At 38.7% G+C, this 23,217-nt stretch overlaps 2 protein-coding genes across 7 annotated transcripts in view; one reads left to right on the top strand and one right to left on the bottom strand.

Annotated features, from left to right (window-relative positions):
- The first annotated feature begins 3,348 nt into the window (after positions 1–3,348).
- LOC139451913 (cubilin-like) lies at positions 3,349–17,911 on the top strand. Its single transcript, XM_071233199.1, has 12 exons — positions 3,349–3,364; positions 4,411–4,492; positions 5,201–5,313; positions 6,005–6,151; positions 7,262–7,340; positions 7,882–8,006; positions 9,218–9,352; positions 11,074–11,223; positions 11,481–11,577; positions 11,979–12,103; positions 14,899–15,054; positions 17,544–17,911. Exons 1-12 carry the CDS (start codon positions 3,349–3,351, stop codon positions 17,909–17,911), a joined length of 1,593 nt encoding a protein of 530 aa, XP_071089300.1.
- Positions 13,275–23,217, bottom strand: part of LOC139452698 (protein mono-ADP-ribosyltransferase PARP14-like) — a 28,475-nt gene continuing 18,532 nt past the window's right edge. For 4 of the 6 annotated variants that reach the window (XM_071234250.1, XM_071234251.1, XM_071234252.1 and 1 more), the window contains exon 15: positions 20,474–21,719. In XM_071234250.1, coding sequence (XP_071090351.1) covers positions 21,573–21,719 — 147 coding nt within the window. In that variant the 3' untranslated portion in view covers positions 20,474–21,572. Of the gene's footprint in view, positions 13,353–13,663; positions 13,727–14,092; positions 14,135–14,521; positions 14,589–15,207; positions 15,282–20,473; positions 21,720–23,217 lie in introns of those variants that run through there. The other 2 variants (XR_011652381.1, XM_071234249.1) reach the window with 2 other exon arrangements.

Raw genomic sequence — 23,217 nt, 5'->3', positions numbered from 1 at the left:
TGGTTGAAGCATGTCATCGGTTTCAGTTGCGTGGATCGATGCTCATGATGTCAATAATTGTCTGGTCCAGACTCGATTATTTACAGACCATATAGCTTGAATATTGTGCGGCGTTAAAAAACAAACAGACAAACAAACAGAACCTAGAAGCGTCGGTGTGATGCGGACAGACCATGGAACATATCCCATACATTCCGTGAGGATTCCAGATACAAAATAGGTTCCATGAAACCGATGTTTGTCGTAAGAGGCGACTATATTGATCAAGTGGTCAGGCTCGGTCTGGAAGAGTGAGTGAGAATGTTTGGTTAACACCGCTCAGAACAATGTTCCGTATATATCACTGGAAGTGATGCAGGTGTCGGACGTTTATGACTTTGGTGGAACCAACGAGCACGGGTATGGTGCTGACAAAACCAGAAACATAATTGGGGTGAGCCGGGAATCGAACCAGCTTCTTTCTAAGACCTGCATCACTTCGGGCTTTCCTCCCACACGAAGCAGACACGCCGTGATATAACTGGAATAATGTTAAAAGCGGCGTTAAATCCAACTCACTCACCCACGTCTTTTGAATTGTTATATATCATTGATAGTTCCAAAACTTCACGCACGGGACCATATTGCCACTATACATTACCCAATCTCCGCCATCATGTACACAATTGGCCCCACCTGATCATTTCTCGAACAAATCTTGCGTGCCCAAGGGACACAACTCTGTATAGCGAATTGCAGCGCCTTCGGCGACTGGGCCAACCATGCCCCCGTAAACAACTGTAAGAAACTATTATGTTTTAGATGAGATATGTATTGCGAAACATTCCATGAAGAAACAGTGGCAATATTACACAATCACAAACTACATTATACATGCACAAATAACAATTAAAAAACACAGGAACACAGAATTGAGCAAAACTATGGTAATGTTGTACATACATGTACAAGGAATTTGTTTGTAATTGTTGATATGTTAACAGATCTTGGAAGTTGTTTCTGGATAACTGTTGGTAAACTTATTAATGAATCTGCTCCTTTTAACAGAGTGTACCAAATTCTTTATCATGATTGGGGATTATTTGTGATTCTCTTTCTTGGTTGTGTTATGTAAGACAATGTGTAATGTTGTTCATCTTTTGAGACATCACATGTTTCACAGAGACGTTGTTCAAATGGGGTTGGTGTTTTTGTATATCTACAATTTTTTCAATGTTTAGTTTGTGATTACTTAAACGAAGTTTTGAGAAAAGTGACCTATGGCCTTTGTTTTTATAATATGTAAGATAATTCTCAATATTTATAGATAACGTGACCAAACTGTATGTTCCTAACTTGCTGCTAGATAAATGGGAATCCATTAATGATTGTTTAAATTTTTACATTTGAACTGAAGTATATTTAGAGTGGATTCATTATATTTTTTGTGTTTACTATTTTAAAAGTTTGCTTTATTTGACCCAACCAACATTTTGACCAGAAATATTGATATTTGCTGCAAAAGCATGCTTTAGAATGACATTTGTTGTGTTATCTATATAGGATTTTTTTTATTGGTACTAATAGTGGGTATATATCAAGTTTTGCCTGACATGCCCATTTTTCTTGCCTGGGTTTTCTTTGTGCTGACCAATTAAAGACACTGTTTCTTTTATTGTGCTTTCCAAAGATAAGTACATTAATAACAACCAATTTGTACTTAACACAAGACCCGTGAAGATTCCGGGGTAGAATAGGTCTTCAGCAACCCATGCTTGCCGTAAAAGGTGACTATGCTTGTCGTAAAAGGCGACTAACGGGATCGGGTGGTCAGGCTCGCTGACTTGGTTGATGCATGTCATCGATCCCAATTGCGTGGATCGATGCCCATTATATCAATCACTGGAATGTCTGGTCCAGATTCGATTATTTACAGACCGCCGTCATATAGGTGGAATATTGCTGAGTGCGGCGTTGAACAGCAAACCAACCAACCAACAACCAACTTAACACAAGTTCTCTCCTCCCATAGCTTACACTTCCTTCCTCTGCACATAACATTATATTGCGGGGAGCTATTGATGCTCTGTAGTAATCTCTACTTGTTTGTGTTTGACGTAATGTTTTGGTAGCAGGAAAATCCACAAAGTCAATACATGTTACCGGACATAATATTATTTACAATAAATAGTTCAGTGTAGGAATACAGAGCACATAGCCTGATTGCAACTGTTCAATGATGCACTGTAAAAAATGGGTTGAGGATCGGATGTAAACACAGTTAATACATGTTTAGATATAAACATGATTACATATATGTTTCAGTCCTAAACGGAAAGGGGGCACGGGTGGCCCAGTCGTCTAAGGCGCCGCGATTCGCTGTACAGAGTTGCGTCCCTTGGGTACGCCAGAAACCTGTGATTGTGGGTTCGAATCCCGGTTCGCCCCGATTATGTTTCTAGGTTTGTCAGCACCATACCCGTGCTCGTGGGTTTCACCGAAGTGGTAAACGTCAGAGGCCTGCATCACTTCGGGCTTTCCTCCCACATTAAGCTGACACGCCGTGATATAACTGGAATATTGTTAAAAGCGGCGTTAAACCGAACTCACTCACTCACCTAAACGGAAAACACATTTGGTATGCTCTATCTAAACGCATTTAGGTCGAAACACATGACATGAGCTATCGTCTCACAGCCTAAACACCGACTGAACACAACATCCCTATGCTCTAAAGATGTTTATAATTTCAACATTTTAAAACGTATTTAGATTTTAAACATGTTTCAACAGGCTTCGAATTTAAACACGTTTCAATAAAGTGCACATCATTAGGCAATAAGTCAAATATAGACAAGCTTTATATTCAAATATATATTGAAACTAGATATGCAAATCAGATTCACAGGCACTTGCATATACCACCAGGATTGGTACAATATTCACATAATAATGTGGACTCGGTCATATTAGGTTAGCAGAAAAATATTTTATGCTAACCTAATATGACACCGTATACGGCAACTAAAGACACCATAAAGAATTTATTATGTCGAAAAGTTTACACTCTCTTGTATCCATATCGCATATTTTGCCTTTTATCAGAGATTTCCTCATCGGTGCTACCAGCAAAACGTTTAACAGCCATTACTGATGTCAAAGGGAGACCACTCTTCAAACCTTAGAGGCCAAACCTTGGTGAAAATTTTACCTATAATCTTTATCAATAAAGTCACGAACGTGATCTAAAAACCAGATTAATGTTCTTGCACAATTAATGGTAGTGAAACACAAAACAGTGTCAAAAAACGAATTTCGGTACCAGCATTTCCATGTGAAATATGTGAGGTGGGTGTTGGAAAATCCAAGATGGGTGTCACTAAAGGTATACGGTCTCATATTAGGTCAGTATCAACCATCTTGGATTTTGCGGTCAGTAGTTCTGCTCTCATTGGAGGCATAATAAAGGTTTGTATCCCGCCGATTCTTAAAAGACTTTGTGTTCATAAATGTGTTATTGCTGTATGACACATACGTATCTCATTCAGGAAGCTGACAATGAAAGTATAACTGAGTATTACGAGACACCTTTAATTTCCTTTGGTTACCCTCCCCCCCCCCCCCCAAAAAAAAAATAAAAAATAAATAAATAAATAAATAAATAAATAAATAAATAAATAAATAAAATAAAATAGATAAATAAAAAAAATATTTAATAAATAAAATAAAAGTAAAAATAAATAAATACATATTATTAATCCATATATACTGCAAAAAGAGCGTTGAAATATCAATTAATGGACATCATTTTGGCAATGTAGATCGTTTCCAAATTTATAATTTTCAATAACACTGCCCCCTCCCTAAAAAACCAAACAAAACAAAAAACACCAAAAAAACTACACAAAAAACAAAACAAACACATTTTGTAAACGTCTTGCAGCGGCATCAAGCACTTGCAAGAGTTTTAACGAAACCAGTAATGCACTATCATTGGATTTTCTGGTCCATCGATCATTAGCATTGACCCCTGGTTTGTTTACAGGTCGCTGTTGCATGGTAGGAGTTATGCTGTGCGGAGTCAGGCAACAAATACTTATATTTGAACTTTTTTAATGCAAATTGTGTGAACGACTGGTGTAACCGATATTGTAGAACATGCGTGACCTGTTCCCGAACACCTTGTGTCATCACTGATTTTTAGTGGTCCATTTATCCAATTTTCGCAGCTATTTTGCCCTTTTGGCCAAATTGAATCAGTTTCGGCTGAAAATCAAGACTGTTTTTTTCCGGCGTTGACGTTATATATTTATCATATTTTAAAGTTCGCTCTGATGTTGTTGAATATTGTCCACTACTGAGCGAAACAACTTCCACTGCAACAAAATGTTGGATGAAGATGATAATTGTAAGAAAACACTCTTGTTTCAGTTCATGGAGATACTATCCGCCTGACGGCAAAACCAAACAGTCAGTCATACATTTCTAATGAGTATGTGGCTCCCACTGACAGGTAAGAAGTTTGAACTTGTATTGTTTAACTGTAACGTAAAATGACAAAACCAGATTTCCTAATTATCATATTTTTTCGAACAGAATATTTTCTACGTAACATAAATGCAAACATGGGCGAGGGGAGCCCTTTCCAGACGGAGTCATGGTGGGTATTGGGGCAGATTGAAATCATGGCAGTTCCTTTTTTATTAGTTGGTTTGTGGACATGTTCAATAGCGGTGGTACGTGTTAAAAATGAAAATAAAAATAACCTGGGGACCTTTATTCATTTGTTAGTTTTGCAAACACGTGGAGACGCTCTGAACTGGGAACAATACCGCACACTGGTTGGAGGACTGGTAAAGCTTTCAACTGTTCAAAAGCATTTGTGCGAATGAACTACTTGCCAGGGTCACAAATGTGTTTATGAAGAACGGTGTTTATTAAAAAGGGCTTTAAACTGGAATTCGGGTTTTCCCCATTTCTGGTTTTATTTGTGGGCGGATCCGTAAACCGGTATAATCTGTGTCCTAATATGTAATATGTGAGTTGTATCAATGATAAACTTGTAGGTTTAACGCCACTACATATGGTCGGGCCGTGCTCGAGGGTTTCGCCTTCAACTGGTTTCACCTTGGAGAACATGGTACTGGGTCGAATTCATGCCTATTAGCTATAGGATTGGTATGTTTTGTATGTTTCAGCATTTATGTTTTTATATTGACAGGATCATCATCACAGCCGCAATGAAAGAGGTCCTTGTCAGATTGAGAATAAAATCTACGTATAACCTGAGTGAGGAGGATTGTGCAACCAGTGCCGTTAAGGTCACATCAGGAAGTAAGCTGTTAAAGCATTGACGGAATAAAAATATGAACGAATACGGGATTGACAGATGAACGAATAAATGCTTTAATGATGTACCCTATTCGACGTAATAAGCGCCCAGGGCGCTCTCAAAATTAGAAATAGGGGGCTCTTATCAGAATATTACCTTGGTGGAGTTGAAAGATAAATTTCGTGGTTTATGCTGACAGTCTGAACTGTTTATTTACGACAGATACATTTTTCCAGAATTTAATTGCCCATAATTAAGGGTGCATATAACACACGAGTGCGTATTATACACGAATAAATAAGTCTTGTGTACATTGATAAATCGGAAGGGGGGCTAATTGGGATTGTTCACTTGCCAATATATTAGCAAATATATAGCCGTGGGCGCTTATTACGTCGAATACGGTATATAGGTTCGAGGTATTATTGGTGGAATCACACTATGTTATAACGTTTGAAACATGAACACTTACACATCAGAAGAGCAAACAAAAGATGAAAGACGAAAGTCCCATTCTATCGTCTCCATTCTGGGCCATGTAGAATGATGCTCTATATGTTAGAGGTTAAGGAAAGATATAGTGATGAATGTTCTGTTGTTTGAAACGAATTGTTTTGATTGGTTGGTAATTTGTGTTAAGTAACGACCTGCATGCTATGGATATCTAGATGTTTGACCGTTTCTTTGTCTCAGAGGCCGGCCTGTATGTGGGTTCCTACTGTGGCAAACAGACTCAAGACTGGTTTTACGCTTCACACAACACTGAGACCATCGTGTTCAGATCATCAAAGGTTGCTGCAGGTCTCGGGAGAATCAACGTCACTTACGGCATACACAATTGTACGTTAATGCAATGTCTCATCTTTTTTTCGAAAAGACCTAACCACAGAACTTGAGAATGAGTGAGTGAGTATGGTTTAACGCCTCTGTTAGCAATATTCCAGCAATATCACGGTGTTGGGTGGACATAAGAAATGGGATTCACACAGTGTACCCACGTGGGGAATCGAACCCGGGCGTTCGACATGACGAGCTAACGCCTTAACCACTAGGCTACCCTACCACCCCAGAACTTCAGAGCATACCGTTCCTTACACATTTTAGGACATCGGTTATAGTTAAAAGCAGGCTAAAGATTTAATGGATGGTTTAGATTCAAGAATGTATGTGTCGTTGGCTGTGTTGTCGAAAATATACCTGACACCTAAATAAGTTAATATTCAATTTGGGTGTGCAGTATAGATATTTTATTATATATAATAGAAATACATTAAGGTAATTTAGAAATGCACACTTGACTATGACTCTAGATGAGACAAACATACTTATTGCTTACTTTGTAGTCATTCAAAATAGAAATAACAATAGAACGTTTTCTTCAGCCTGGTGCTGTTTAAGTTTGGTATCGTTTTGACGTGGTGCCGTTTCATCTTTAATTACAATATGTGGGCGTTATGTGGTAGCTAAGCCTATAGTGGCCCGGGTTGAAGTGAGTGAGTGAGTTATTTGGCTGATTTGCCGTTGAGATGGGACGTAAATCCGAAGTGATGCCGGTAAAACTTGCCGGTGAAATCAAGGAACATCGGTATGGTGCTGACAAACCTTGAACCGTTATCAGGGTGAATATGGGATTCGACCCTACGACCATAGTTTTCTGGCACGCCTAAGGGAGGCAACTCTCCACAGAGAATTGCAGCGCATTTGGCGACTGGACAACCCCGGACCTAGGTTATAGACAATAATTTGTACATAACCTAGTACTGTTGTGAAACAAACGAGCGTGGTTGTAGAGCTTACATACACGGCTAATGTACGTAACTCTGAAATCGAACTGCGGCGACCTTGGGTGTGGAGCTACCGGCACCCCGTTATTTTGCCGATGACGGAGGATGTTATTAGATCAATAGTACAAAGACTGTATAAGAAGAAGGATATGGAAATATGTTTCAGGGCTTATATGTAGCGGAGAGATGTTTGCATATCATCATCCCCGGTATATCAGGTCCCCCCAGTACCCACTACCATTCAGGTGAGTGTACAGTTCTTTGAATCAGACAATATTAAACTTCAATTTCACATATATTGTTGACATCGCGATTGATCCATATATAGACTTCAACTAAAGATTAAGGGTGGCATGTGGTCCTGTGTGCACTGGTCGTAAATTGGGTTGTATACTCCCCAGGGAGATGAGAATTTTTTTTTCAAATTTGAGTGCACTACCGGCACGATGCATTGACCGGGCAAAAATGTAGAGCTTTGAGCACGCTCTAAAGTATTGATTTGGCGCATTTGTCTACCTGTCACTTATTTGACGCCTTTTGGAAGTGAGTGAGTGGGTGAGTATGGTTTTACAACGTTTTTAGCAATATTCCAGCAATATCACGGCAGGGGACACCAGAAATGGGCTTCACACATTGTACCCATGTCGGGAATCGAACCCGGGTTTAACCATTAGGCCACCCGACCTCTCCTACGCCTTTTAGAAGCAATAGGAGAGATATGTGATCTCGTGATTAGAGATGGCAGACTATCGAGATAATGTTACATTCCCTTCTATGATTCAACAGGGATCAGAAATGTCTTTGGTCGATAGCAGGATTGAACAATGAACGTGTGAGCATCACTGTGAAATCGGCAAATTTTTCAACAATCGACTGCAGTACCTTCAAACTCACCATATTCGACGTATATGGTAGGTATTAGAAGAATGTCCACAGACAATACGTTAACGCTCACATTGAGCGTGCTTCATCCAGCAGTGTATATATATATAAAAATGGTGCCGACAAAATCAAGGATCCCAAAGGAGAAATTCTGGGATTCGAACTCACGCTAAGCGGATCCTGGTACGACTATAAGACCGTACGCTGCACAAGAAACTGTGGATATACATGTATATATTCTATAAGGTGAATCAGTAAGATAGCGTCCTCGGAATTCCAAGCAGGCTAACGCATTGTTCTACCTCGCCCAGAGTCCTTTCGTATACACTGCCCAACTGTAGCCCATTCCGATAATTAATACATGAGTGTGTGAGTATATATCACTGCAGGGTATCCACATGAATACTCGAACCAGGGCAATGCTGTGATCATGACCAGCGAACGCTTTAACCACTAAGCTACCCACAAACCCTTTTAAAACAAAGTTTGTATTCTGAATTAAAAGCCATTCTCACAAGAACAAGTGTTCAACATAGATGGAGTAGACACACATGATAGAGGGGGCTGTCGGGAAGCCAAGTGGTGAAGGAGTTCGCTCTTACGCCGAGACCGCCACCGTGGTCTAGTGGTAGAGCGTCTAACCGGAGAGCGGAAGGTCGGGGATTCGATTAACGGCCGCGTACCACTAATAATAAAGCGACGAACCCCATTCCATTTCCAACAGAAATCTATGCAGACAGCAGAGTCGATTGCACGATACCGACCTTATGAGCATGTGTTAAAGACTTGAAGACTTGAGGTGGTACTTGTTGTTCCCCTGCCTGGCGCTCAACATTAGGGGCACAAAACAAGGACTGGTTGGCTCGGAGTCAGTATACTGTGTCTGAGAGGGGTATTCAAACTGCGACATAGTATCTCAGTGGGCTAACACTATACAATTGGCAATAGTATGGACTAGTCACAGACAGAGACGTCGCACGCACGCGCACGCATGCACGTCGCTGTATACGTTCAGTAATCTTGAACGCGATGTTAAACACTATTTCACCTCACCCCACCTCGTCACGCCGAAGGCCCTGGTTCGATTCTTCACATTGGTACACTGTTTGAGGCCGTTGTCTGGCGTCCTGATTTTCCTTCAAATGTTGCAGAACGCGGCGTAAAACCATGGCCACTCACTAAAATGATTCAGAGATAACTATATGCGCCTCAACATTTGAAGGTATCTGAAGGTATCTAGACGCACTCGAATCAGGACCTTGGTGTGGGGGTCCTGACAAAATATACTTCAGCCACTGGAGCTTATTACACATTCTCGTCGTCGGTGAACAACTCCCCTCTGCAGGCTTCGAGATTGAATACACAGCAATACCCGGTAAAGTATTAAAATGATAGTTATATGGGTGAGTGAGTGTTGTTTTACACCGTCAACTATATGCCATCTATCACTGTGTCTGATTTGGGTCAGTCAAATGAATGTGGTCGATAGCATGAGCAAATATAACACCCATCCACATATTAGTCGATTTTATTAGAAATCAAGAGTAACTGACAACTATTTGACACGAAACCGCATGGATAGAATGGTAAAGATATGTATATGTTATGTTGTCATTACCTTCAGTTGTGTTCGTGACAATTCCATTTACCTCACATCTCTGCGTATTGAAACACTCAATATTGTCAGCGGGTAAACTAATGTATTCAACGTCAGTAGCGAAGTAGTTAATATTGAATTACGGCGGGTTTAGCAATATTACATCCATATCACGCCAAAATTGGACATCACACATACCCATGTGGGACTTGCACCCGTTCGGAACAGTCAGCCCATACAACAAGCTGCTCATACGCACATTGCTATTTGTTGGTTCCTAATGTACTCTCGGAACACGTTTCACGAACAAATATTGAAAGCTCTCTACATCCCTTGGCTTATTCAACGACATTTCGCGTGGAGTTGATAGATCACTGAGGAGAGCTTATGCACACTCGATGACCCCAGGAACCTCGTTGTTAGGCTGACGTCATATGGCATTGTTTCGCCGATGGATCTTGCAACAAAATTCCACAAATTACGTCATCGGGTATTGTGACGTTATTGTAAACTTTGCGGTGCAAGGCCCATTCCACAAGGCGATCGTATTGTAGCGCAACGACAGTCGTTAGTCTAAGTTAAAGTATGTGAGTTGCAATAGTCTTAGCCCTACGATAATTTTGTGAATTCTAAAGGTGGACCGTTGTATGGTATTAAATTCATACGTTTCAACTTTTGACGTGTTTGAAGTATTATTCTGTTAAATTCAATTGGACTATGCCGTGGATCGTGTAGGTGTCACCCTTTTCATACTCAACAGTATAATTCTAAAAACGTTATAAATGTCAAGTAATAAATAAAATACTAAACTCGCTTGTTTAGTATTTAGTATTTAGTGTTTAGTATTCCAGACAGACAAATAACGTTGTGTAACCTGATGGTCAGGTGAACTAACGAAACTATTTTTCCAATATGGATCTTCCCAATGTGACTTAGGGGACTGAGGTAAGCTGTGTTAAATATAGATACATGTACCTTGCAATATATACATCTAGAAAATTTAAAAAATCAATGGCTTTTAAAAAATGTATACTCTATTTATAGCCTGATGAAATATGTTTGATTTTGTTTACTCGTATTAAAATACAGAAACATTCTTGTGGCTATTTCTTCCTCTACTTCTTTGTATCAAACGATACGACCAACTCCTAACGGCCATCTAAAGGATCATACGGTGTCTTCATACAAACTAAACAGCAGAAGATATCTTAGACATTTGCCAAAATGAGGTAAACGTCATTTGTAGATATTTAATAAAGATACGTAGTAGTTTGGTATGTGTGATATCATAGAAGAATTGGTGTCTAACGATTTTCCAGGTGTGCATGCATGTATGGTGGTCTGTGCTGAAACTGCTCTGCATCTATGACCACGATAGGTACACGGGTAATTTTTCATTTCCGTGTAAACTGGTTTTATATATGTCTCAAAACATGATATTAGGAGAACAGCACTCATGTAAGCGATGATGAGGATTCATACTTCTGTCTCTGTTTTAGGGGGTTCTACGGAATTAAAAAGGAAGTGGGAGATTTGTGGAAACAAAGCACACAACTACATCACAATAGGAAACTCCATGTCTATCAACTTTGTAACGACGACAGGAAGAGGAGCGGGATTTAAACTCACCTACGAAAGACTTCATACAGGTAAGTTATGACGACACTGCCACACCGTCATGACTATTAAGGGAGCGTGGACCCGTCGTATAAGACGTTGACATTCGCTGTGCAGAGTTACTTTATTAAGTCATGCAAGAAACCTAAGATTGTTGTATGAATGACAAATTCGCTCTGATTTGTCAGCATCATACCGGATCTCGTGTGTTGTCATCAATAAGACTGGATCATGATCTGAATTACTTTTGTCTTTGAATATAAATGAAAACCTTAACAATGTGTTACAGGTGCACTGACGGGATGTGCTGGCGACGTCAGACAAGTAACAGTGACTTTAGACAAACACACCATACAAAGTGTTGGATATCCAACTGGCTATTTCGAGTGAGTACATTTCCTTGTTTCCCCTGAGTGAGCTAATGTTCTTTTACAGCAACAATTGTCGCGTTGAGTCAGTCGCGGCCTAGTTTTGTGCGTATAAACAATCAAATCGGCAAACCAATGGTTGAAGGCATGAGCACCACTCTCGGGGTACGGTCTGTTAATTAGAGTCAGGAACCGCTGGATGTGGCTATACGAATTCATTGAAATGCTCATGATTATGATCCTTGGCATGTGAGTGTACTACATCTTCTGGTCACTACAAGAGGTTTTTAAATGTGTATTCTATTTAAATTGGTATTGACAGCGCATGGGATTGAAATTAGTGTGATTGTCATATAAACATGTGTGTTAATTGTATTCTCTGATATTTCTAACACTGCAAAATGCTCTTTTTCTTCCAGTGATCCTCACTGCAGGTGGCTTTTCAAGGCAAGACATGGCGGTGACAGAATTAAAATTAATTTCACCATTCTTCACATCAATACAGACGTTTCAACCTGTACGGATGCAATACGGGTCTACGATGGTATGAACTGCAGTTGTGTTTAGACAAAAGGTTCTTTAACCTGCCGCTAGAAATTCGAAGTGTTGATTGGTTGGTTGGTTGTTTAACGCCGCACTCACCAATATTCCATCTATATGACGAGCGGTCTGTAAATAATCGAGTCTGGACCAGACAATCCAGAGATTAACATCATGAGCATCCATCCACGCAATTGGGGTCGATGACATGCATTAACAAAGTCAGCGAGCCTGTCCACCCGATCCTGTTAGTCGCCTTTTACGACAAGCATAGTCACCTTTTACGGCAAGCATGGGTTGCTGAAGACCTATTCTACCCCGGAATCTTCACGGGTCTGCTCTATGAAGGATAAATATCTTGACCTAATGTTAGTATCAGCTGGACAAATGAAAAGTGCATGGTATTCATCATCTAAGTCTCTACAAATTGCATAAACTATAAGTAAATTCATGATCACTACACGTTCTATATTAATGTCTATCTATTGGCAATTCATACTTGCATAAATGCTGAATTATCATCACAATGTTAGAGTTACATGCTTTAAAATGATCTTACTTACGAGCACATAACAAAAAATCAGGATTGTTGGAGCAACTGCATATGTAATGAATAGTGATAAAACAATACAGATAGAGTTGATATTGTGTAACAATATTTATTTCAATTATCATAAACTGTTGTATCTGTCGAATTCAGCAGATCATGTCCAAGCAAATCAGTAAATGGTGTCATTCATAATACAGCTGGTGTATTTTCATATCTAATATGATACTATTATAGAACCAAAATATTGTTGTCAAAACCAAACACCTGCTATTTTGGGGGTCGTGCCTTTGACCTTTGTCATGACATGGACACAATTAGTAATTTTTTATTTAGTTTTAAAATCTCTTCATCTTATAGGAATACTATTTGAATTAAAAAGTTATTTTGGCGAAAAGCATCAATTTAGATATATCTTACAAAAAAGTTGCATTTCTACATAACTGTCTTTAGTAATTTTGATGATAATTATTCTTCACTTGGATATGAATCGACAAGAGAAACACCAAATTCTGCATTCATTTTTAGTTGGTAGTAGACGGATTTACACTGCAACATTTGAATTTCAATGTCTAATTTCTTTTGATTTTTTTCTATCAATTCAATTTCCAGTTTCAGCTTCCTTTGTTCGAGTTTGATCCTGTACTGTATTTTCATATGTTGCCTCAGCTTGCGTTCTTTTTACTCTTGCGGCTGGTCTTTTTGTCTGTAAATATAATGAGACTGACTTGTCACATTTTAGAAACATGATTTGTGTACACTGCTTCATCTTTGGGAGTAGAGCATTGTTGACAGCATTATGTTAGTGTTAGTGTTAGTGTGACTGAAATATAATTCTAATATATTTCCTGTCTCTAAGTATTTTCAGCTTATGAGAAGACAGTGAATGTATAATTTGAGTTAATGTTTTAGCATCTTGCTATTATGTTTTTTTATTTCTATGATTTTAATAATCCATACAGAGGTCATATTTTAGTAATATGTTCTACAGATATTATTCAGATCCTTCTGATGTACCTTCTGCTGTGTTGTCTTGCTGATCAATGTGAGCGTCAATGTGTTGTTCTTCTCCTTGCAGACCTGTAAATAAGGGGATCGATACAATTTTTAACATTGAAAAAATGCAAACAATTATTGTATCATTTTCAGACATTTTTATATTTAAGCATTCAATAAAGTCACAAAATAATGTTATACTTTAATGTTATTAATTGAGAATAATAACATTGATAGTATACAATGTGTCAACTCAGACAATAATGTTATGACAGGAATAGCAAACTATGTTCTACAATACATGTTGAAAATTTGGGGATTATGTTCAAGACATGATCTATATAAGGGAGGCAACCCACTGAGTAATAAGATATATGTCACATGTTATAGATGTGATTATGTATAATGATACATGTTAATAGTATTCAGACATATGATGATATGTATTACCTTCTGGTGCAGCGGCAGCTACATCGCCAGTTTCATGAATGACTGAAATGAACAGAATATTAAAATACAGTAATGCAGCTGAAAATTTACATCAATCTTTTACATATTAAACTGACCATACCATCAGTGTCAATGCCATGTTCTAGGCCATGAATACCTGGCCTCCCCTCCAACGACTGGGAAAGGACATTGACCTTTTGAGGCCATCGATCTTGCTTTTAGCTACAATACAAACTTGCAGTTTAATTTCAGTAACAATAACATATATATTGAAATATTAAATTTGGGTTTTCTTTGACACGTGTTCATGTGTTATGGAGGGATAAACATGTGTTTCATCAATTATATAATAACCATTAAATACATTATGATGGAGTAACGATGTTGACACAATATGCTTCTTAGTATTTTTCTAATATAAAAGTGTACCTCTTTGTTTCAAATTGAAGTACTTCTTCTTAACTTCCAAAGTCTCCCTTTAGCATTGATGTGTCTTCTGAAAGTATATAAAAGAAGAGATATAATTTGAAAATTAATATACAGAACATGTTTTCTTCTCCACTGTCAACGAATTGGAGAGGGTAAATCCCATGAAAACACATGTCTCAATTTAGATTATATACAATTAAGTTAAGAATCAGGCATATCAAGAGTGTGCTTGTCATGAATTTTCGACTGTTTACTTATGCAAATCTGGGCACCACATTTCAACGCATGATCGAAAGCAGGACTCGTTGCGATATGTCACGGCTAGTCGTAGGAACTTTATAACTTTATTTATATCAGTTAAAATATTTCAATTGCAGGCTCCAATTCCACTGCACGTCGTCTAGAGGAGGGGTGCAGTTCACGTTGGTTTTCCTTGAAAAGTACGGGCCGGTCTCTCTATGTGGAGTTCGTCACAGACAGTGTCAATGTTGGGTCTGGATTCGTTATGCAGTGCTCCAGTTTGTACGTCCAGAGTAGGTACATCGAGAACACAAGCAGCATCCACCTGATGAAGATGCGAACTTGTGCAACGTGTTCTATTCTTCTACACTGTGCCAAGAAACTCTGATCGTGGGCTCGCATCCAATATTCGGCACGTTTATGATTATGCATATGATTACTTTGTTAGCACCATTCTCATGGCGATTTGTTCCACCAAAGAGGATCACCTTCTTCTCACATGTGACACGCCGTAGCATAACTGAAATTAAACGGAGCTAAACACAATTCACTCTAACAATATCTTTTAAAGCACGTGCAGGCGGTCAGTTTTTTAAATATATATATATATGTGTCGTGTACGTTTAGTAAGGAATGATTGTGGCATAAACGTAATGAAGAAAACATGCGAATAGGGATCATGGTATTACGTTTTGTTAGAGTTGGACCGCCGTCGCACTTTATTTTTTAAACCACAGTGTGCTTGGATATCTAAGGGATATTAGGTGTATCTTTTTCACAGAGCCAACGGATATCTTTTTAAATATTGACCGTTCATATCGAGCGTTGAGATCACCTGCAAGGAAATAGTCTGACATTGTATTTCTCCCTCAAGCATATACAGGATGTCTTCGAGAGGAACTGCGAAGTGAAACTGCCATGTGCGCTGTACGTATCTGAATAAAATAACCGTTACAGTGATGGTTTGCCATTTTCACTGAAGTGCCTTTTCCTGCAGAGATCTGTGTGTCTTTTGCATGTAGTGGTTATATGTTTTGAATACTTATGAATTACTTACTGTAGTAGGTCACGGTGACATAATGAGAAGCATGATATATTATTTATTTATTGTTCCATTAAACTCAGCCTTGGGACATCATATTTGCTTATTAGCTGTATAGAAGTGGGGAATGGTCTTGACGTTATTGTAACTAATATTGACGGTCGATATGACTTTCGAGGTCATACAGTCAGACGTGCATTCAGATCATTGTAACATAAAGGAAACCTAGTATATACACATTGTCTGTTGCATTGGGTGGGGGATAAACAAGGGTTTGCGTGACCTTCATCGATGGACTCGATTTGTAATTTGTCAGGTTGTCCTGTTCCGCTGTGTACTGAACCCCTTTGTTTGGTATGGCCTGTTTTAATTAAGAGCTGGCTCTCTTGGTTTCATCTTGATATATCAAGCGTTTGGTTGTTGAAATTGAGGGCCAAGGTCGATATTAGCGTAGCAAGAGGCATTGGACTTTCTGTTAAACTAATCGAAGTATAATGAATCATAATGATAAAACTGTCTTATCAAGGTAGCAATAGCTATGCAACTTTCTTCCTTTAAGTCGGTTTGCATCAGGCATGTATTAGAATTGACACTAAACAGGAAGTACACATTGCTTTTTGCTAAATCATGCGACTTCCTGTTTTAAAGTCAACTTGCATTGGACATGTGTTTTCTGAAACCGAAAGTTAGGTCATTAAGGAAGAAAGGTGTTGTAACTATCTTATAAGGATCGCGAGATGCATTGGACGCCTCTGTTGAAATATCGCACTTAATGGGATATACAGTGAACCAAACTGTACATGATGCCGAGAATCTGAAGTGCACACACAGTTAGGAACTTCAAATAACTTCTTATAAAGATAGCTTGGGGATTTCTGGTTAAAGTTTGCCGTGCATATAAAGTAGAAATGATGTCATTATTCGGCAAATCATTTCACGAGAGTGAATTTTAAGTAGCGAATTGAAAATCAGTGGGACTCTCGTGTTTTAAATCATTTGATTTTTCGGTCCACACGTTTTGTCATTGGACCATTACGCTATGAGACAATTCCCTTAATGATGAAGCTGATATATACTTCTACAAACCGAAGGTAATGACATCAGGCTGGGCATTTATAATGGCAGAAATTATTTCTGATTCTGAAGCATTATGGATATGATGGAGAAGTGTCTGCTTCTATGCATGCAAGTACTTGAAGACATTTTTCAAGTTTGAACCCCTCAAACCCCTCATGTTGCAATGACAACAGTAGCTGGGTCCTACAATGCGACCATTATTGAACAGCGTGGACTGCTGAAGCTACTGTCCTTTGACGTTTGACTCACAAATTGTAATGATATGATAGACATGCTTAGTTTCAGTTTCTAGTTTGTGTTTGATTGTCACCAGAAAAGTCTCATACATATGACCTTAAGAACACCTTCAGGGCTGTGGGTTAGCCTTGTGGCTAATGCGTTCGTTTGTCACGCAGAAAACAAAATTGGTACCATTGGGGTACATGAATCTAAAGCGCGCATGCTGTTTCGGACTTTAAAATTCCAGAATGTATTGAAGTTTAGTATGCTTCAAAATGGGATCTTCTGGGTCCGCGTATAAAGCACATTTAGCTAAATTTAAAACAGAAGAATTGGTAAATCAAAATACATGTAAATACAAAACGATTGGGAAACGTCCACGTTTGTACTTAGCAGTTCGTAGTTTCTAATTCATGACTGATAATGTTTTTGCAGATAATGCAGAAACCTCACAACCTTACAAGACACCACTTATTGCCGCGGGATGCCTCCTCGGTGCCGTCATCATCGTCGTCATAGCCTGTTTATCCAAAAGACGTTGCGGTAATTCAACAGGAACAGCAAGTACTGATGAAGGTTTACAGGTTTACTCCTTTCCCCCCAGCTATTTGAACCTCTGTCCTCCCAGCTATTCAAACCCCTCTTCCCCCATCTGTTCGGAGAATTGGCTTCAGCTTGACGACATGAACGCATTTGCTCCACAACCTAGTTACAGTGAATTCATGAATGAAGGTGCAACGAATGTTCCCGGAAATGAACAAACTACTTCACCAGCTGGATTTGGCGGTACGGGAGAATCTATACACATGTAATTAATCAAGACTCTTAGTGAATGACCAATTTTTATTCTGGGCAGGAACTGGGGGCTATTTCGGGGATGGGGTGGGCTTTATCAATACGCATTTGTTCCCTAAACTACCGAAAATCCTACTTTTATCTCAGGTGTGGCAGAAAACAACACTTAGTTCACGGAACGTCATGCACTCATGTCTTCTAAAATGTCGAGAGACGTTGCTGCTCTCGTGGAAATATACTTATCAATACGATGTGCTTCAAACAAACTATTCCAAATTAGACATTCCGCTTGTCTCAACATAGATACGGGGACTTCCATCCTCTGAGAGTCTCTGCCGGTCACAGACTTTCTATATATGACTGTTCACGTGGTTTTAAACTCACGTCTATATTTTATATATATTTTTCTATGATGTTTTTTTTTGTACTCTGCAAGGCAGCTGTGCTGGAAGAATCATGTTTCAGCTGTCAATGAATCGGGTCAATATGGAAACCACCAGATTTTTTAATCATAGGATAAGATAGACATCATAAAAGTAATTGTCCATCTGATTTCATACATCTGGAGTAACAAGATTCCATCATGGTTCACCTTTACAAAACTAAAGGTATCTAATGTTCAATATATATTACAGTTTAGGTATTAACTACTTGTATCCGCAAATAGACAAAACACCTTTGCAATATGGTTCTGACTGCTCCGTTTTTGCGTCATGCTTGCCTGAGAATTTGTGCAAGCGTACCTGTTGTATTGTGAAATATGTTTCTACTTGTAAATAAAATGATATTTCTGTTTCTGTAGCTTATTGGTTATAACTACCTTATAATTTCAAGCAATGATGTTTGCAGCGTACAGCGTATCAGGAGTGTATGTGGATGTACAGCGTATCAGACGTGTCTGTGGATGTTGTCTTAGATAGTGCAAGCCGTGTCATGATCAGGTGTCGCCCAATTTATATCCCCCAGCAATAGGGTGATAAAATAAGACCCTGGTCGAGGACTCGGTGTTTGTATACTGTATGTGAGTGAGTTATTCATATTATCTCATCGGCATGGTATTAAGTGGGCTAGCACTATAAAAGCGGCATTAGTCCGGCCTTCGTACAGGTAAACAGACACATACAACACAATCTCTCTTTCTCTCTCTAAGGCAACTCCGTCTTCCTGTGACCAGCATGTTCGTTGGTTTCACCAAGGTGACTAGCGATTACTGCCGATATCAATTAAGCTTTCCTTTCGCTACGTTTACCCCCTTTCTGTTCTGTTGAGTCAAATAAGTTATTCAAGCTCCGAGGCTTGCCGAAGAGATTTCAATCAACGATATTTATATTTCATATCAAAACACACGAGGGTTTCGATTTTTTATCCAGTATCATTTTCAAGAATTGGCTACAAAAAATGTATACCCCGTTGACATTTGAGACAATCACAAAAGAAATATCGTAAATAAATATCAAAATACGCCTTCAGGCAGCTGATATTTTCCCCGGCCGAGATAACTTCTGTAGCTGTAAAATATATGTGAGCATTCACTACCTAAGGATTATTTTATATTGTATATGTATTCATAATCATATTCAGTTGCACGAAATGCCTTCATTCGTTGAACGAGAAATATCTATCAGTCCAAAGAATTGTGACGTTCGCGCTGTAACCTTACTATGCTATGACGTGAAAGTTGTAGAACATTTTGGCCTTGTAAAATCACATCCTTGTTAGGCAGAAATATATGTTTGCTTGTTTAAAACTACACATACAGCGATTGATACACGATACCAAGGGAAGATTTCCTGTTGATACAACAATACATTTTAAGATCTTCAAGAGTATTGTAAGATAACTGTCAGGATTCGCAAAAGAAAAACGTTTTTTTTTTTAAATATTTTGACGAATATTTTACCTTCTGTCATAACTGTACCTTTGCGTTAATAAGAATCTTGATAATTTGCTTTTGAATTGTGTTTCTTTCTTTTGTCTGAGAAATGAATATTAATACATTTCATGTATTGACTTCTTTCACTGATTTCATAATTTCGTCCACGTTTGTAAAGATATTGCTAAAGTAATCTAAATCTAACGTATCTTGACTAGTATATAAAAGGGCCATACATGAGTTCTCCATGTGTAGCCTATTTCTGGTGTCCCCAACCGAGATATTGCAGGAAAGTGCCATAAAAAGTTAAACGTAATCAATATATACTAAAAACAAATTTCTGTGTTTGAATGTGAAAAGTATAATATAAGTTTTAACCCTTTTATGTACACCTAGGATTAGCGAGTCAAAAGTTGCTTCATGCCACAGTGAACCCTAATATAAGCTGCATCACGCCAGGAGAAGAAGGCCTAAAATACGATCCACATCTTGTATACATTCAATCTGCCAGGTCACACATTACGATCCTCACTGGTCAAGGGTACTAGGGAACTTGTCACTTTCTCTCTCCTAAGACCATTGCCTGACATATACTCTGGTATTTTTACTCAAAAGCCCTCAAATCTAAATCACAGATTGTCATAGAAGGAATTGAATGAAATAAAAAGCAAAAAGCAAATTAATACAAAGGTTTAATATCATGCAGTTGACACTGCGTTTCTATAGAGTCAGTGGTGTAATTAAAACTGACGCACTTGGGTGACATTTAAGGGGGTTTCTCATAAAAAAATATTCTTCAGGAAATTGCAGTCATGACTGGAACAACTTGTGCATACGAATTCTAGCTGTTCCCCGAGCTCTATGTATATGAATACGAATTCTAGTTGTTCCCCGAGCTCTATGTATATGAATACGAATTCTAGCTGTTCCCCGAGCTCTATGTATATGAATACGAATTCTAGCTGTTCCCCGAGCTCTATGTATATGAATACGAATTCTAGCTGTTCCCCGAGCTCTATGTATATGAATACGAATTCTAGCTGTTCCCCGAGCTCTATGTATATGAATACGAATTCTAGCTGTTCCTCGAGCTCTATGTATATGAATACGAATTCTAGCTGTTCCCCGAGCTATATGTATATGAATACGAATTCTAGCTGTTCCCCGAGCTCTATGTATATGAATACGAATTCTAGCTGTTCCTCGAGCTCTATGTATATGAATACGAATTCTAGCTGTTCCCCGAGCTCTATGTATATTCATACGAATTCTAGCTGTTGCTCGAGCTCTATGTATATTATTAAAATGGCTAAGTCTAGTAAGAAAAATACCAATTCAAAAGAACATTGAATTTCACTTCAGACTACTTACAGTTAGAGGCCAGTTTCACGACACACAACAGTGGAATACATATTCATTACACACGCGCAAATACATTTATCCATACAAATCCATCACTCAACACATGACATCCATTAAACGAACAATAATGTAATCGTCAAACAATAGTATTGACATTGTCGTTCACAAATAAAGCTGATACATTTATCATTAACATCTCTTCATAATGGCTGTAACAAGAGGAGCATCTAAGGCATGTTTGTTCACATGTGTACACATATGATGGAAATTAATGAGCGGGTAATCTTGGCCCTAGATATTTTGGAGCATTGATCTATTTAAGAATACCATACGATACCCTAACCGTCAGAAATGAAAGTACATAACAGAAATATGTACTCGATACAGGTCTGTTTAAATGTCTGAGCGTGACACGTGATACTTAATATAAACGTGAATCTACATCAATCAGCTTGAAGCGTTATCCGGGACAGCACTGACTCCACCTCATGTACGTCGTCATCAACACCTTCCAGTTCAACCATCCCCGTCGCCCAGTTGATGGTCATGTCCACCGCCATGCTCTCAAGTGATCTTTTAAGGCTCTGCATCTGTAGTGTCAGATGAAAGCAGTTGATCTTGTAGTTTAAACATACTACCAACAATCACAACCAATGCCTTTATTTAACATAATTGGGTATACCATTACTATTTACAATGTACATGACACTTACTTGGATTCTGATGATGCGTATTAGTTTAGTTTCATCGTGTCTTATATTCATTATCCTGAAGACCTATTCTACCCCGGATCTTCACGAGCTTGAAAGCTTGGTCATCAAAGCTCAGACTGTAGTCTAAATTCCCTCCAAAGACTTGGCTAATTCCAGCTATTGAACTATTGGACTATCAATTTGCTCAATCCATCCCTTTGACCAATACGCGGTGTCAAAAGCTTCAAATGGAGACTACACTCGTGTAAGTTGTCAGTCCCAGAAACTTTGCATCATTGAAATAAACTTTATTTGTCAAATGATTCGTTTTATGATGCATTGTTCAACAAGCTTTCATTGATCGTTTGGACAAAGAACACTGGAAATGAACACAAGTCCATGGAGCATGCCCCCCCTGTAAGATTGTTGTGCTCATGTGACACTTTCCTGCACCTACCTTCTGCTCCAGGTGAGAGATCACGGAATGCAGTACCTGATCACATAATACAGTACCTGATCACGGAATGCAGAAACTGATCACGGAATACAGTACCTGATCACAGAATATCGTACCTGATCAAAGAATATCGTACCTGATCACAGAATATCGTACCTGATCACGGAATGCAGTATCTGATCACATAATATCGTACCTGATCACGGAATGCAGTATCTGATCACGGAATGCAGTACCTGATCACAGAATGCAGTACCTGATCACAGAATATCGTACCTGATCACTAATATACAGTACCTGATCACAGAATATCGTACCTGATCACAGAATATCGTACCTGATCACGGAATGCAGTATCTAATCACAGAATATCGTACCTGATCACGGAATGCAGTACATGATCACGGAATGCAGTACCTGATCACGGAAAATCGTACCTGATCACAGAATATCGTATTTGATCACGGAATGCAGTACCTGATCACAGAATATCGTATCTGATCACAGAATACAGTACCTGATCACAGAATATCGTATCTGATCACGGATTATCGTACCTGATCACAGAATATCGTATCTGATCATGGAATATCGTACCTGATCACAGAATACAGTACCTGATCACAGAATACAGTACCTGATCACAGAATACAGTCTCTGATCACAGAATATTGTATCAGATCACGGAATATCGTACCGATCACAGAATATCGTAACTGATCACGGAATGCAGCACCTGATCACGGAATGCAGTACCTGATCACAGAATACAGTACCTGATCACAGAATACAGTCCCTGATCACAGAATATCGTATCAGATCACGGATTATCGTACCGATCACAGAATATCGTTACTGATCACGGAATACAGCACCTGATCATGATCACGGAATGAAGTACCTGATCACAGAATACAGTACCTGATGACGGAATGTAGT

This window comes from Haliotis cracherodii, unplaced genomic scaffold (genome assembly GCF_022045235.1).
Source record: "Haliotis cracherodii isolate W230 unplaced genomic scaffold, xgHalCrac1.p SCAF_9, whole genome shotgun sequence".
Classification (NCBI taxonomy): domain Eukaryota; kingdom Metazoa; phylum Mollusca; class Gastropoda; order Lepetellida; family Haliotidae; genus Haliotis; species Haliotis cracherodii.
The sequence above is the reverse complement of the archived record's forward strand: the minus strand, read 5'-3'. Positions and strand labels throughout refer to the sequence as shown.